At 44.9% G+C, this 17,034-nt stretch overlaps 1 protein-coding gene and 1 long non-coding RNA gene across 2 annotated transcripts; both read left to right on the forward strand.

Annotated features, from left to right (window-relative positions):
- The first annotated feature begins 1,382 nt into the window (after positions 1-1,382).
- LOC117642373 lies at positions 1,383-10,647 on the forward strand. The gene is made up of 6 exons (XM_034380464.1): positions 1,383-1,539; positions 8,744-9,009; positions 9,088-9,325; positions 9,405-9,517; positions 10,183-10,399; positions 10,622-10,647. The coding sequence occupies exons 1-6, from the start codon at positions 1,383-1,385 to the stop codon at positions 10,645-10,647; spliced, it is 1,017 nt and encodes a 338-aa protein (XP_034236355.1).
- A 26-nt stretch (positions 10,648-10,673) lies between these two features.
- LOC117642388 lies at positions 10,674-11,128 on the forward strand. The gene is made up of 3 exons (XR_004587559.1): positions 10,674-10,832; positions 10,907-11,005; positions 11,078-11,128. It is a non-coding gene; the product is annotated as an uncharacterized LOC117642388 (long non-coding RNA).
- The last annotated feature ends 5,906 nt before the right edge of the window (positions 11,129-17,034 follow it).

Raw genomic sequence — 17,034 nt, forward strand, 5'->3', positions numbered from 1 at the left:
TGGAGATCATAACAGTCGAAAAATCACAAGGCAGTAGAAATAAACAGTACCACCTAAGATTTCACACAGAAGTGCACTTCCAAAACTCGAATGTAACGGTTGGAATGCAAAGCGAAGCTTCGCTCAAAAAGATAAAAAATCAATCATCGGCTTGCATTAGCCAGATCACACGAATGAGGTCGAGGAATTTCCTTGCAAAATCCTCAAATTTTCACTAGATTCTAACTCACTAGCCTCCAAGTCAAAACGTAAACAAACGAGGGTAAAATCCTCATACCAACTGCAATTTCCAACTTGCTTATGTGTAGCACGCTGAATTACGATTTTCAAAGAATGCCCTTTTTATTTTCCCTATAAAGACATCTCATTTGAGCATCTCAGCAGAAAATAATTTTTGTGTTATTAATTCAATCTAAGTTTAGCGCGTCTCAAACTTTCTTTTTTGGCCCGTCCCGTTCATTTTTTGTAAAAAAAAATGACGGAGGGACGGGCATATAGTATGATCCCTGCTGTGCGTGCGTCCGTCCGTCCGTCCGTCCGTCCGTCCGTCCGAGGACTTCCCGTGGTCCGATCTTGACCAAATTTGGTATGCAGCCTCCTTGGGTGACCCTAAGAACCGCCCGGTGGCAGCAAATCCGATCCGAGCCCCGGGGGCGCTGCTGCAGGTGCATCATGGTCTACATGGGGTCGAGGAGGATCTCGGCAACGGATGCAGCTAGGAGGGCGTGTAGGGGTATTTTTGGAATCGGGGCGACGAGAAAAAAACAATGGTGCCAGTTTCGAGCGAATCGGAGAAGTTCGGACCCGGGTTCAAATCCCAGCGGGTTATTTTTTGAACATTCTTTTTATTCGAGTTTTTGCATTGTTTCTGATGTTTTTAAGGGTGCTGATGACGAAAATGACATTAATTTTAACCCCAGATTCAGGTTTTAATTCCGTCGGGGTCAAACATAGATGAAATTCGTACGTTTCTTAATGGACGGGACGGGCCAAAGTTGCCGATGTATATCGCTACTTTTCCTGTTATTTCTTTAGTATGTTGCCTAGAGTACCAGAGCCTCGGAGCAACAAGTTGGTGGGTTGTAGTCGGCGGTGCATTCCGTAGGGTGGTTTCGAAAAACAATGCGTTGTGTCTCTCTCGCACTCACACTGAAGAGTGACAGAGATGGGGCCCCTCGGAGGCAGCCATCGACTTGCCGCCAAACCAACCCAGACGTGTCGAGACTTGCAGTGCGAGTTCTTTGTTCTTGGTGTCGCTGGGTGTCGGAGAGGAGCCTAGGCCTGTGCAGCTAAGCCTAGTTCTTTTGGCCCCAGTCACCTTTGCTGCTCGAATTTCCATCTCCGGCCTGTTTCTGTGCGTTAGAATTTGTGAGCCTATCAACATGAGCAAAACGAAAGCTCTCCTACATTGGACAGAGACTGAGCAGGCGAGTGTTGTCGACCTGTCGCTCATTCGTGAAGAGGACCGCGTCGTCGGAGCTCCGACCGTAGTGAAACATGGACAAAAATATCACAAAGCGATCGTACGCTTAATTTCAAGTAAGTGACAAAGGTATTTTATCATTAGCCTTGCTCGGTTCCGTGTGGCCTGTAGATGCTTAAGGATGGGTTTCAGGTTAGTCGGCTCAGCCACTTTTTCAAAGCGGCCTAATTAACTCATTTCCCTCCGAAACCACTTTTCAAACACTCCTATCCCATCCCCGAAATGTGCTTAAGACAGCCCACGGAAAAAATCAACTTTCAGTTTTGCAGTGTTTTCAAAATTTGCTTTAGTTGGGCAGGGGGAATACCATTTTTGCACATCTCTTGTTTCTTCTAATTTTCTGACTTTTCTGTCTCAACACTTGCTTGTTCTTATTCCCGTTTCAGCCTTCTTTTGGCATTTTTTAAATAATTGCTTGTATTGATAGGTTATGTTTACAAGGGAACGTTTTTAGGTCATACACTCCGATTTCGACCAAACTTTGGGAAATCGTTCGTTTTCATACTAGATTAAGATGGGCCATCAAAGTTGGTGCAACAATATATATCTAGAGGGTCAAATGGGGCTTCAAAGTTGAGTTTTTTCCACTTGTTTTCCTGCTTTTTGGGCCTTAAAGGGCGAGTTTTGGAGTGGACTCTCCGTTTCAAGATCTACATCATTTCCGATGTTTTTTGGGTCGCTGATGCCGCAAATCACCACTATTTGAACGTCCGATCGAGTTTTCGACCAATTCCGACCAAGTTCCAACCAAATTAGGGCCTTTTTCCGACGTAAAATTTGCAGTTTAAATGATATGAGTTATATATTGATACCTATGTTTTTCGGGTCGCCGAAACCAAAAATCACTATCATTGGAACGCCCGACCAAGCTTTTACCCTCTATTCTTTGGCATCCAAACTGGCGAAGAAAAAAGAGCTGCTCACCTTTCCTCCCCTAAAAATATAGTTGAAAGTAGTTTAAGGGGGGCGTAAAGTGAAATTTCGAATTTTTTTCATGTTTTTTTCAGCTGTTTTTTCTTACATATTGGTCTCCCTGACATGAAAATGGACATCACTATTGGATTCTTCATGACTTTTTACCATTTTACCATCTTTAGTTGCGCGTCTGGTGGCACTTTTTGAATTTTCGCAAACATTTAAGATTTGGTCCATTTTCGGGTTTTAATCCTTGCGCGCAGGATTTCAAATCCAAATGTTGTCCTAAAAAATCTCACGAGGTTGCAAAAATTTTTTATGGTCAAAATGAAGAAGACAAGGGAGCCGGATTTCAAAAACACGTTTTCTTTCGGTCTTAATCTTGAAAACTAGAATCATGACTGTTTTTATGCCGCTTTTGGACATTCATTGACCTGTAACTAAAGATTGAGACACATTTTTGAAAAAAACTCTCCCTTGTCTTCTAGCTATTTGAACACTGATCACTTTAAGCTATCGCACAACATTCTACCTCTTATGGTCTCCGAGATATCCTGCGCGCAAGGTCCAACAAAAATTTACCGAGAAAAACCGGTTTTAAGTTGGAGGGCCTAACCTAACCTAACAGTGATTGTACGAATTAAAAGCATCCTATGCCGATTTGACAGTGCTGTAGGTCGAAATATGGTCAGGTTTGGTTGTACCAAGGCCCAAAGAGTCGGAAAAAAGTAAAAACTGAAAATCGATTTTCGTCACTTTACCCCTCCCTTAAGAGGTAATGGTACACCCCTGAAAAAGCGGCATTTTCACCGACCTCTTTGTAACGCCGTCCTGGCCACACCGTTCGAGGTATCGATATGAAACTTGGCACACGGGCTCAGAAGGGATCTATCTCAATGACGGTGCGTTCAAAAATTTTTTTGAACGCCTAAGTTAGGCCCCAGGGCAGTCCAGTTTTGGTCCAACTTTCGTTCACAACAGGTCCTAAGAAAATAGGAATATCCAAAAAAGGGCCACGGTACGTTGTAGCTGCAACTTTGCTCTATCCAGAGAACAAGTCCCCATCTGCGTGCGGTCAAAAATAGAGATCAAAACCTGGTAGACGGCGGACCCCTGCACGGCGGGTTTGGAGCTGGTCGGAGAGAGGAGGTGCAATATTTGCGCCGACGAGCTGTACTGTCTCCAAGTCCCGCACATGTTGTCGCCGACTTTGTTTCACTGAATGGGGACTGTCGGGCTGGCCACCCTCACCCGAGAGGTTCGGCACCGTGACAGGTCGATTTATGGCTCTAGGCTGTACGGCCAAACTTTTAAAAGGGGACATTTTCTAGTTTTGAAACTTGTACGAAGAGGTTTGGCGTGCTATTCTGGTGACAGGCAACTAAAATTTCAGTTTCTACGACCATTTGACCCGGGCCTGTTGAAACTATGACAAAGGTCAAAATTAACGTAGAAAATTAAAATTTGATTCGCCTGGCACAAGGAACACGCGCTGAGTGCAATTGTTCATGTCCTGAGAGTCTAGAGTCATCCGTTCAAAAATTTAACTCTCGGAGTACAAGGCCATAAATCGAGCCGTCACGCTGCCGACCCTCTGCTCCGGCGCGTGAATGAGGAGGGGGCCAGCGGGGGGCCCGGCGCAGAGACAAAGCAGCGGGCTGCAGGCGGGTCGCCCGGAGGGGTGGGCGGGGGGAGGCGGGGTCAGTAGAGCTCGTCTGCGACAGTGCCTTTTCAAAACTTCGCAAGATGTCCAAACCCGCCGTGCAGAGGTCCGCCGTCTACCAGGTTTTGATCTCTATTTTTGACCGCACGCAGATGGGGACTTGTTCTCTGGATAGAGCAAAGTTGCAGCTACAACGTACCGTGGCCCTTTTTTGGATATTCCTATTTTCTTAGGACCTGTTGTGAACGAAAGTTGGACCAAAACTGGACTGCCCTGGGGCCTAACTTAGGCGTTCAAAAAATTTTTTGAACGCACCGTCATTGAGATTGATCCCTTCTGAGCCCGTGTGCCAAGTTTCATATCGATACCTCGAACGGTGTGGCCAGGACGGCGTTACAAAGAGGTCGGTGAAAATGCCGCTTTTTCAGGGGTGTACCATTACCTCTTAAGCGACTCACATTGAATCACCGTGTACAAGTGAGGGAAGTTACAACGATCAATATTGGAACTGGCACAATGCAGTAGCAGGCACAAGCAGGATCCCACGGAAAGAGAGAATTTTGCAAAGCAGCAACGGTTATTTGAACGTGAACACTCGGAGAAAGAGATGTGATGTAGATGGAACTAGCATTGCTTGATTCGATGTGCGAAAAATACACTCATTCATTAAGATAACGGTGCGAAGATGCCTATCACTTCTCATCCAAGATTAGTCCATTGTTTAAACATTGGCAATATCAGACGTTCGAATGGTAGCGATTTTTGTTTTCAGCTACCCGAAAAACATATGAATACATACATAGGTCGTAACTCGCGCTGCTCGCTGGGGGCTCCGCCCCCAGACCCCTGCATGTGTGGGGCGCGTGCCGAAGTGTTTTCAGTACGTCCGTGGTGACCAAAGGCAAATTTTCCAAGGAAGTAAATGTACTGCTTCTTTGAAAGGTCTACTAACAACTTTTGACCATATAATTAAGCTTCTTTTACTGCCCAAATGGATAGCTTGTATTGCATTAGCTACTGTGGCAGTCAATGACTGCATACAAGGTCCGGAAAATATTGAAGACTGCTTTGAGAAGGAAAGAGGTAAATGGAAAAAACCGCGAGTCTCTAAGACCAACCCTTGACCCGAAACATTTCTATGAGTGAGTGAGTCAGTCAGTCGGATTGGGGCTTTATAGGTTCTTGATTGACGATTTTGAGGACGTTGCCGGTGACGGGGCCTGATTGCGGCATAGTTTCGGAAATGTCTCGACAAGACCTACCGATGGGGCGAATAAAAATTTTTAGTCGGTCGGTCCCTATTTTTGAAGGTTGAGTGGATTTTGTTAATTTAATTTGTTATTTAAAAAATTCCGTCACTAAAATCTTTTTTATACATCTTAAGGATAACCCAAAAAAATTTTTAAGACTTGCTGTCCCAATGAAAGACGCAGGAAGATTTTTCCCCAACGCTCTAAAAATTACTAAAAAGCCACTTTTCTCAGCAAACGTTCAACATTTTGGATTGAATTTTGTTTTGGGAACCCACCATAATGAACCTAATAATTAAGCAAAGTTTCAACTTTCTGGGATTATTTTGAAGCCTACTTAAAAGTTTCACCAGGGTCCCCCCTTAAGGGTGTTGCTGGTGACGGGGACCAGATTGCGGCATAGTTTCGGAAATGTCTTGACCAGACCTACCGATAGGGCGAATAAAAATTTTCAGTCGGTCGGTCCCCTTTTTTGAAGATTGAGTGGATTTTGTGGAATTTAGGCCTATTTAATCGTTTTGAGGACGTTGCCGGTGACGGAGACCCGATTGCGGCACAGTTTCGGAAATGTCTCGACCAGACCTACCGATAGGGCGAATAAAAATTTTTAGTCGGTCGGTCCGCTTTTTTGAAGATTGAGTGGATTTTGTTGAATTTAGGCCAATTTTATCGTGTTGAGGATGTTGCCGGTGACGGGGACCCGAATGCGGCACAGTTTCGGAAATGTCTGGACCAGACCTACCGATAGGGCGAATAAAATTTTTTAGTCGGTCGGTCCCCTTTTTTGAAGATTGAGTGGATTTTATTGAATTTAGGCCTATTTTATCGTTTTGAGGATGTTGCCGGTGACGGGGACCCGATTGCGGCACAGTTTCGGAAATGTCTCGACCAGACCTACCGATGGGGCGAATAAAAATTTTTAGTCGGTCGGTCCCCTTTTTTGAAGATTGAGTGGATTTTTTTAAATTTATGTTAAATTTAGGCTTATTTTATCGTTTTGAGGATGTTGCCGGTGACGGAGACCCGATTGCGGCACAGTTTCGGAAATGTCTTGACCAGACCTACCGATAGGGCGAATAAAAATTTTCAGTCGGTCGGTCCCCTTTTGTGAAGATTGAGTGGATTTTGTTAAATTTATGTTAAATTTAGGCCTATTTTATCGTTTTGAGGATGTTGCCGGTGACGGAGACCCGATTGCGGCACAGTTTCGGAAATGTCTTGACCAGACCTACCGAAGGGCGAATAAAAAATTTCAGTCGGTCGGTCCCCTTTTTGAAGATTGAGTGGATTTTGTTAAATTTATGTTAAATTTAGGCCTATTTTATCGTTTTGAGGATGTTGCCGATGACGGGGACCTGATTGCGGCACAGTTTTGGAAATGTCTCGACCAGCCCTACCGATGGGGCGAATAAAAATTTTCAGTCGGTCGGTCCCCTTTTTTGAAGATTGAGTGGATTTTGTTGAATTTAGGCCTATTTTTATATTTTTATATATCGTTTTTAGGATGTTGCCGCTGTCGGGGACCAGATTGCGGCACAGTTTTGGAAATGTCTCGACCAGATCTACCGATAGGGCGAATAAAAATTTTTAGTCGGTCGGTCCCCTTTTTCGAAGATTGAGTGGGTTTGCTCGGAAACAGTGAGGAATTTTGAACTTCTGGGATTTTTCCCAATTTTCCCATAAAATTAGGAATCGAATAGAAAAAACCGCAAGTCTCTACGACCACTCCTTGACCCCAAACATTTCTATGAGTGAGTGAGTCAGTGAGTGAGTCAGTGAGTCAGTCGGATTGGGGCTATATAGGTTCTTGACTCGCGCTGCTCGCTGGGGGCTCCGCCCCCAGACCCCCGCATCTGTGTGGCGCGTGCCATATTTCAGTACGTCCGTGGTGACCAAAGGCAAATTTTCCAAGGGAGTAAATGGACTGCTTCTTTGAAAGGTCTACTAACCAGCTTTTGACCATTTAATAAAGCTACTTTTACTGCCCAAATGAATAGCTTGTATTGCATTGGCTACTTTGGCAGTCAATGGGCGCATACAAGGTCCGAAAAAATTGAAGACTGCTTTGACAAGGTTAGAGGTGAATTAAAAAAAACCGCAGGTCTCTACGACCACTCCTTGACCCTAAACATTTCTATGAGTGAGTCAGTCGGATTGGGCCTATATAGGTTCTTGATGATTAATGATTTTGGGGACGTTGCCGGTGACGGGGACCCGATTGCGGCGTGGTTTCGGAAATGTCTCGACTTGACCTATCGATAGGGCAAATAAAAATTTTCAGTCGGTCGGTCCCCTTTTTTTAAGATTGAGTGTTTTGATGAATTAAGGCCTATTTTATCGTTTTAAGGATGTTGCCGGTGACGGGGACCCGATTGCAGCACAGTTTCGGAAATGTCTCGACCAGACCTACCGATGGGGCGAATGAAAATTTTTAGTCGGTCGGTCCCCTTTTTTGAAGATTGAGTGGATTTTGTTGAATTCAGGCCTATTTTATCGTTTTGAGGATGTTGCCAGTGACAGGGACCCGATTGCGGCACAGTTTCTGAAATGTCTCGACCAGACCTACCGATAGGGCGAATAAAAATTTTTAGTCGGTCGGTCCCCTTTTTCGAAGATTGAGTGGGTTTGCTCGGAAACGGTGAGGAATTTGGTCCCCTTTTTTGAAGATTAAGTAGGTTTGCTCGGAAACGGTGAGGAATTTTCAACTTTCGGGATTTTTCCCAATTTTTCCATAAAATTTGGAATCGAATGGAAAAAAACCGCAAGTCTCTACGACCACTCCTTCACCCCAAACATTTCTATGAGTCAGTCAGTCAGTCAGTCAGTCAGTGAGTCAGTCGGATTGGGGCTAGGTTCTTGATGAAAGTAATACGCCAAAAACAGGTCCAGAATTGATCGGAAATTGATCGGAATAGGGTAAAAGCTTGGTCGGGCGTTCCAATGATAGCGATTTTTGGTTTCGGCGACCCGAAAAACATAGGAATCAATATATAACTCATATCACTCAAACTGCTAATTTTACGTCGAAAAAGGCCCAAATTTGGTTGGAACTTGGTCGGAATTGGTAGAAAACTTGATCGGTCGTTCAAATAGTGGTGATTTTCGCCATCAGCGACCCAAAAAACATCGGAGATGATGTAGATCTTGACACGGAGAGTCCACTCCAAAACTCGCTCTTTAAGGCCCAAAAAAGCAGGAAAACAAGTGTAAAAAACTCATTTTTGAAGCCCCATTTGACCCTCTAGATATGTATTGTTGCATCAACTTTGATGGCCCATCTTAATTTAGTATGAAAACGAACGATTTCCCAAAGTTTGGTCGAAATCGGAGTGTATGAGCTAAAAACGTTCTCTTCTTAGATTGTTTGCATCAATCAGGCCTACGTGGAAACTTCGCATTTGGTTTAACTTATCGTGTCCTCTATAATTCTAGGTGATTCATTGAAGTTAGAAGAGGCAGAGGAAAATTTGTGTCTTGAGATTGAAGAAGCCCTGCAAAAGAAGAAGACGGCAGAGCTGGAAAGTAAGCGAAGGGCTCTCCGCCACAGGAAACCCGCAGCACAGCCTGGAGCGGCTTCGCTCAACCTTGTGGCTTCTGCTCTTGGGGAGAGGTTTAAGCCTACTTCTCAGCAGGCTCCCAAGGTTAAGGAGCTGACCAGTGCCAAGCGGGCAGCCACCAGGGCCCAGAATAATGCTCAGGTACGGTTGAAGTTGTGCAACGTCCTGTTAATTTTTGGATGACTGTTATTTCACTGCAATACTTTAGTCCTCTACTAGGATGATGTAGACAGAGAGGCACTGTCAGAAAGTACGCCAAGGAAGCGGTTGTTTTCTGACAATGTGAACCCACATGATGACTATCTTGAGGACAATGATTGTCAAGCCAGTGATGACGGTATTGATTTTCTGGAGGAGATGGATATTGATGAAACGGAACGCTCAGTTGCAAATGAACGATCAGTTACCAAGCCTGATAGCAATTGTTGCAGCCATTGCAAAGACTTGAAGAAAGCATGTAAGTAAACTAGTAAGGCTGAAATTAAATCATTAGTTTTTTTATAGTAAATGTAACTATTGTCATTTCTCTTTCCCAGTGAATCGGCCGGGGTCAATGTTTGTGAAAGCTTTGGCTATTTTTGGCAACATAGCAACAAGTCCTAATGTGAAGTATGCTGAACTGCTCCCTATACCAGATGATATCCCAAAGGTGAGTGCACAACGCTGTCTTAAAGTGCTCCTATAATGAACTCATTGCTCATCAACTGGTGGTTTCATTGGAATGGACTTGTAAGCCATGTGGTTCCTCTTTGTAATCAAATTGTGATATATTCTTGTAGACAACAGTATTCCTTATGCTCTAGGACTTTTTTCAGTCTTCTCATCACCACAGATATTATTATATAACCAAAATAAAATTGTTAATTTGAATTAGTCACATCAAACAATTTTATTTTTGTTATATAATAATATCTGTGGTGATGAGAAGACTGAAAAATGTCCTAGAGCATAAGGAATACTGTTCTCTACAAGACTATATCACAATTTTATTACAGAGAGGAAGCACATGGCCTACAAGTCCATGCCAATGAAAACACCAGTCAATGAGAGATGAGTTCATTGTAGCATCACCTTTAGCTTGGGAAAGAATATTACATTTTGTGTGTCTTTTAAGTGTTGAGCTGTTGATATTAGATTGAATGTTTGTTTTAAAATTAAATTTTTAGAGGGCTGATAAATTTCAACCAAAGCCAGCAGCCTAATAGCGTGGCACACAATGTCAGTTAAAGACACATTCATTGTCTGGTTTCCGCTTGGAATCTGGAAGCAGCGGCCTTGTTGTTTTCTTAAATGTTTGACTTCTTCCCCATTCAGTGTGAACTCACCAAGGATATGCAGCCCAAAGTCTATATCCGGATTTCAGATAAGTCTTCAATTAAAGTCAGTGCTAAAGGTGATCCAGCCAAATTAGTGAGACTCACACTGGTTTGTCTCTTTGGGCGTGAAACCTTGCTGAACAATTATGTCACCGCTCTTGGCCTAAGACCTGGCACTTTGGGAGTGCGAGAAAATGTGAGGAACGCTATGAGATGTAAGTCAATTTATCTTACTCTTCTCTTGATGTTTTCTTCCTATCTTTACATTTTATATTTAAAGAAAAGAGAGGGGGTTTTGAGTATTTTACTTTATATCTTCTCTCTTTATTGTAAACTTTTCTGTATGTACTATGCGCACTTACCATTTTGTCTCTCTCTTTTTTTATTTGAAAAATATTGTAGCATTTGCAAACCGGAATTTGGGTCAAACTTACAAGACACTCACAGTGGCCGCCTTCAATAAAATAATTAACAGGAAGAAGAGCCAGATTCATAGAAAGGCCACTCCCAAAGATAAGCTTCAACAGAGTGACAACCGAACTCCTTCCAAAGATGTCTCAGAAGAAAGCCCTAAAGCTGGACCAAGCGAAGTTGTTGCATCTCCATCAAAGTCTTCTTGGGTTGTGCAGAATAAGCCTCCCTCTCAAGGTAAAGTTTAGTTTGACACAGCTTTTATATCTGTTAGCCCGGACTGCAATTAATTCTATTGTTGTGCCTTTCAGGGAACCTGACTCGAACACCAGCTGTGACTCGACCATCACCTATCTTTCCGTCCCCTTCTAAATACACCTGGCCTGTCAACAACCATGTATCAACCCAAGGTGAATTTGGTCTTTGTCTTTTCTCTCCAACGTTTGGAGGTTCTGTTTGTTAACAAACATTATCTCTTTCAGGTGCTCATTGGCAACAACAGGTGCAACAACACTTGCAACAACAAGTTCAACAACAAGTGTTACAGCAAGTTCAACAGCATTTGCAACAACAACAACACTTCCAACAACAGGCAAATGATCACCAGCAAGCGAGCTATCTGCATGGAAATCCTCAGCAAGGACATGGACCAATTTTGCCTTCGTATTCATGTCCATCCCTATTCCAATCTAATCATCAACAATTCACCTCACCAGGTATGGTCAAACCTAATCCTCTCTTATTGAACTTACTCCATAGCAAATATTACAACTAATGCTGATTGTTTTCCAGGACCACAGCAATATGAAATGCCACAGCAGAGTGAGGATTTGACCGTCTTGTAATGGCGTTTTACTGGAGTCTTTTTGAACTGGAATTTTTTCCCCTGAAGTTGTTTGCTGGACTTGCTTTGCCTCACTGAGTCCAGTGAGAGTCCATGCCACATGTATTTTACTCAACTCAAGGGCTCTTTTATGAAAACTTGTTTTCCTTTTGTTGTCAATTCATTCCATGGTATGAAGTTTTCTTTTGTTCATATGTCTATCTTGTTGTGTCGTAGTGTTTATCTTTTCCTTTAGTTCAAATGTCTTGTTGTGCTCTAGTGTTTATCTTTTCCTTGAGTTCAAATGATTGATGCCATGTTCATTCGTTGATATTAAGTTTTTGCCCTAAGTTTGTGGTTTAAATTGTGGGCTTTCTTTGTTTCTCAACAGCTGTTTTGGGCTTAAGAATATGGTATACAGTTCCTGTTTCATGTATCTCATTTCTTAATTCTAAATAATGTTCATATTTTAAAACTTTGACTGTTTGCCTTAGTTCTATTGTAAGTTTTTTTCAGTTTCTCCCCCCCCCCCTTTTCCCCCCTCTCCATGTAGGGGCTGCAATAGGCAACCCGCATGACACGGACTAGTACGCTTTTGGTGCGCGGTCCCGCGCGGACTAGGACGCTTTCAGTGCGCGCGGCGGACCGGTCCCGCGTGGACTGGTACGCTTTTGGTGCGCGTGGAAGGGGACTAAAAGCGAACTGGTCCGTGGGGACTAGGTCGCTTTGAGGGCGGTTTTTGGTTGATTTGGGCCAGGAAGCGGACTAGTGTCCTCGTCGAGGGGACTGAAAGCGACCCAGTCCACGCGTACTAAAAGCGAACTGTTCGGGGACTAAAAGCGTACTGTATTTTTCTGTAAGGGAGCGTCACTGACACCAGCGTCACTGACACCAGCGTCACTGACACCAGCGTCACTGACACCAGCGTCACTGACACCAACGTCACTGACACCAGCGTCACTGACACCAGCGTCACTGACACCAGCGTCACTGACACCAGCGTCACTGACACCAGCGTCACTGACACCACTGGCACTACAATGACACCACACGCGTGACAGCACAGATGTCAGCAGGGCTAAAAATTCACGTGTCCGTTAGTAACGCTAACAGCGTCACGGACAGCGTGACTGACAGCGTCACTGACAGCGTCACTGACAGCGTGACTGACAGCGTCACTGACAGCGTCACTGACAGCGTCACTGACAGCGTCACTGACAGCGTCACTGACAGCGTCACTGACAGCGTCACTGACAGCGTCACTGACAGCGTCACTGACAGCGTCACTGACAGCGTCACTGACAGCGTCACTGACAGCGTCACTGACAGCGTCACTGACAGCGTCACTGACAGCGTCACTGACAGCGTCACTGACAGCGTCACTGACAGCGTCACTGACAGCGTCACTGACAGCGTCACTGACAGCGTCACTGACAGCGTCACTGACAGCGTCACCGACAGCGTCACCGACAGCGTCACCGACAGCGTCACCGACAGCGTCACCGACAGCGTCACCGACAGCGTCACCGACAGCGTCACTGACAGCGTTATTGACAGCGTTACTGACACCGTAAATGAGTAAAGTAAGATCTGTCACGAGCCCGTTAGGTTAGGATTGGTTGGACCATTTAGTTTGAAAATAAAATCTATCGAAAGAAGGGAATGATCTTTTACGAGAAGAGCAAGATCTGTCACGAGCCCGTTAGGTAAGGTAAGGATTGGTTGGACCATTTAGTTTGAGAATATGATCTGTCGATAGTAGAGAAAGATCTGTCATGAACAGAGTAACATCTGTCACGAACCCGTTGGGTAAGGTTAGGATTGGTTCGACCGTTTAGTTCATATATGTGTCGACCGTAGGGAAAGATCTGCCACGAATAGAGTAAGATCTGTCACGAGCCTGATAGGTTAGGTTAGGACTCGCGCTGCTCGCTGGGGGCTCCGCCCCCAGATCCCCGCATGTGTGGGGCGCGTGCCGAAGTATTTTCAGTACGTCCGTGGTGACCAAAGGCAAATTTTCCAAGGAAGTCAATGTACTGCTTCTTTGAAAGGTCTATTTAACACCTTTTGACCATATAATTCAGCTACTTTTACTGCCCAAATAGATAGCTTGTATTGCATTGGCTGCTGTGGCAGTCAATGGGTATTGAAGACTGCTTTGACAAGGCTATAGGTGAATGGAAATAACCGCAAGTCTCTACGACCACCCCTTGACCCTCAACATTTCTATGAGTGAGTGAGTCAGTGAGTCAGTCGGATTGGGGCTATATAGGTTCTTGATTGATGATTTTGAGGACGTTGCCGGTGACAGGGACCTGATTGTGGCACAGTTTCGGAAATGTCTCGACCAGACCTACCGATAGGGCGAATAAAAATTTTCAGTCGGTCGGTCCCCTTTTTTGAAGATTGAGTGGATTTTGTTGAATTTAGGCCTATTTTTATACCGTTTTGAGGATGTTGCCGGTGACGGAGACCCGATTGTGGCATAGTTTCGGAAATGTCTCGACAAGACCTACCGATGGGGCGAATAAAAATTTTTAGTCGGTCGGTCCCCTTTTTTGAAGATTGAGTGGGTTTTGTTAAAATTTAGGCCTATTTTATCGTTTTGAGGATGTTGCCGGTGACGGGGACCCGATTGCGGCACAGTTTCGGAAATGTCTCGACCAGACCTACCGAAAGGGCGAATAAAAATTTTTAGTCGGTCGGTCCCCTTTTTCGAAGATTAAGTGGGTTTGCTCGGAAACTGTGAGGAATTTGATCCCCTTTTTTGAAGAATAAGTAGGTTTGCTCGGAAACGGTGAGGAATTTTAAACTTCTGGGATTTTTCCCAATTTTCCCATAAAATTTGGAATCGAATGGAAAAAACCGCAAGTCTCTACGACCACTCCTTGACCCCAAACATTTCTATGAGTCAGTCAGTCAGTGAGTGAGTCAGTCGGATTGGGGCTATATTAGGTTCTTGATTGGTTTGACCATTAAGTTGGAGAATAAGATCTGTCACGAGTAGAGTAAGATCTGTAACGAGCACATTAGGTTAGGTTAGGATAAGGTTAGGTTAGATTAGGTGACAGCGTCACTGACACCGCGTCACTGACAACAGCGTCACTGACAACAGCGTCACTGACAGCGTCACTGACAGCGCCACTGACAGCGTCACTGACAGCGTCACTGACAGCGTCACTGACGGCGTCACTGACGGCGTCACTGACGGCGTCACTGAAAACGTCACTGACGGCGTTACTGACGGCGTCACTGACGACGTCACAAACAGCGTCACTGACATAGTCACTGACCGCGTCTTTGACAGAGTCAGTGACAGCGTCACTGACAGCGTCACTGACGGCGGCACTTACGGCGTCACTGACAGCGTCACTGACAGCGTCACTGACACCAGCGTCACTGACACCAGCGTCACTGACACCAGCGTCACTGACACCAGCGTCACTGACACCGACGTCACTGACACCAGCGTCACTGACACCAGCGTCACTGACACCAGCGTCACTGACACCAGCGTCACTGACACCAGCGTCACTGACACCAGCGTCACTGACACCAGCGTCACTGACACCAGCGTCACTGACACCAGCGTCACTGACACCAGCGTCACTGACACCAGCGTCACTGACACCAGCGTTACTGACACCAGCGTCACTGACACCAGCGTTACTGACACCACTGGCACTACAATACCACACGCGTGACAGCACAGATGTCAGCAGGGCTAAAAATTCACGTGTCCGTTAGTAACGCTAACAGCGTCACGGACAGCGTGACTGACAGCGTCACTGACAGCGTCACTGACAGCGTGACTGACAGCGTCACTGACAGCGTCACTGGGAAAAGCGTCACTTACAGCGTCACTGACAGCGTCACTGACAGCGTCACTGACAGCGTCACTGACAGCGTCACTGACAGCGTCACTGACAGCGTCACTGACAGCGTCACTGACAGCGTCACTGACAGCGTCACTGACAGCGTCACTGACAGCGTCACTGACAGCGTCACTGACAGCGTCACTGACAGCGTCACTGACAGCGTCACTGACAGCGTCACTGACAGCGTCACTGACAGCGTCACTGACAGCGTCACTGACAGCGTCACTGACAGCGTCACTGACAGCTCCACTGACAGCGTTATTGACAGCGTTACTGACACCGTAAATGAGTAAAGTAAGATTTGTCACGAGCCCGTTAGGTAAGGATTGGTTGGACCATTTAGTTTGAAAATATGATCTATCGGGACTAACGAAAGATCCGTCATCACTAAAATAAAATCTGTCACAAGCCCGTTAGGTTAAGTTAAGATTGGTTGGACCATTTAGTTTAAAAATAAAATCTATCGAAAGAAGGGTATGATCTTTAACGAGAAGAGCAAGATCTGTCACGAGCCCGTTAGGTTAGGTAAAGATTGGTTGGACCATTTAGTTTGAGAATATGATCTGTTGATAGTAGAGAAAGATCTGTCATGAACAGAGTAACATCTGCCACGAACCCGTTGGGTAAGGTTAGGATTGGTTCGACCGTTAAGTTCAAATATCAGTCGACAGTAGGAAAGATTTGCCACGAGTAGAGTAAGATCTGTCACGAGCCTGTTAGGTTAGGTTAGGATCGGTTTGACCATTAAGTTGGAGAATAAGATTTGTCACGAGTAGAGTAAGATCTGTCACGAGCACGTTATGTAAGGTTAGGATTAGGTTAGGTTGGGTGAGGTGACAGCGTCACTGACACCGCGTCACTGACAACAGCGTCACTGACAACAGCGTCACTGACAGCGTCACTGACAGCGTCACTGACAGTGTCACTGACAGCGTCACTGGCAGCGTCACTGACAGCGTCACTGACAGCGTCACTGACAGCGTCACTGACAGCGTCACTGACAGCGTCACTGACAGCGTCACTGACAGCGTCACTGACGGCGTCACTGACGGCGTCACTGCCGGCGTCACAAACAGCGTCACTAACATAGTCACTGACAGCGTTATTGACAAAGTCACAGACAGCGTGTTGTAAATACTGTAATCCTCACATTTATTACCTATCTTATACCTATACTGTGTTATGATCATGCTCAATTTCTGCCCGGGCAAAGCCCCAACTAAAATACATGGTAGAGAGGGGTGGTTCTATTGGTTACATTTTATTTACTGGGCGCCAGGAGCCTTGGCTCCACCAATGATCTTTGCGAGGAAAATAAGGGAGATCACACGAACAACGAATTAAAATTATTTAGGATTTATTGTACAAATTGGACCGTGTGGATTACCAGAGACAAGTATAAACTGGAACGCAAAATTGCGACTAAATCAAAACACATGAATAAATAAATCACTTCACTCAAGCGAATGACACTATCCCAGAATTAGACTTATAAATAGCCTAGGTCACCAGGACCAGACCATAACAATACAGATTAAATATCGGCTATCCTCTCCTCAAATCAAAAAGAACCATCCATACAGATGAACATACACACAAAAGAAAGGCTTCAAGCCCAACAGAGAGAGTGGTTACCAGAAAACTAATTTTCAGAATAGCGTATAAATATATACATAATATAAACTTTGGTATATATTGACAAGAGTAACTGCACACACCCCAAGAGGGTTCCGCTCTC

This window comes from Thrips palmi, unplaced genomic scaffold (genome assembly GCF_012932325.1).
Source record: "Thrips palmi isolate BJ-2018 unplaced genomic scaffold, TpBJ-2018v1 HiC_scaffold_16, whole genome shotgun sequence".
In the NCBI taxonomy this organism is placed as follows: Eukaryota; Metazoa; Arthropoda; class Insecta; order Thysanoptera; family Thripidae; genus Thrips; species Thrips palmi.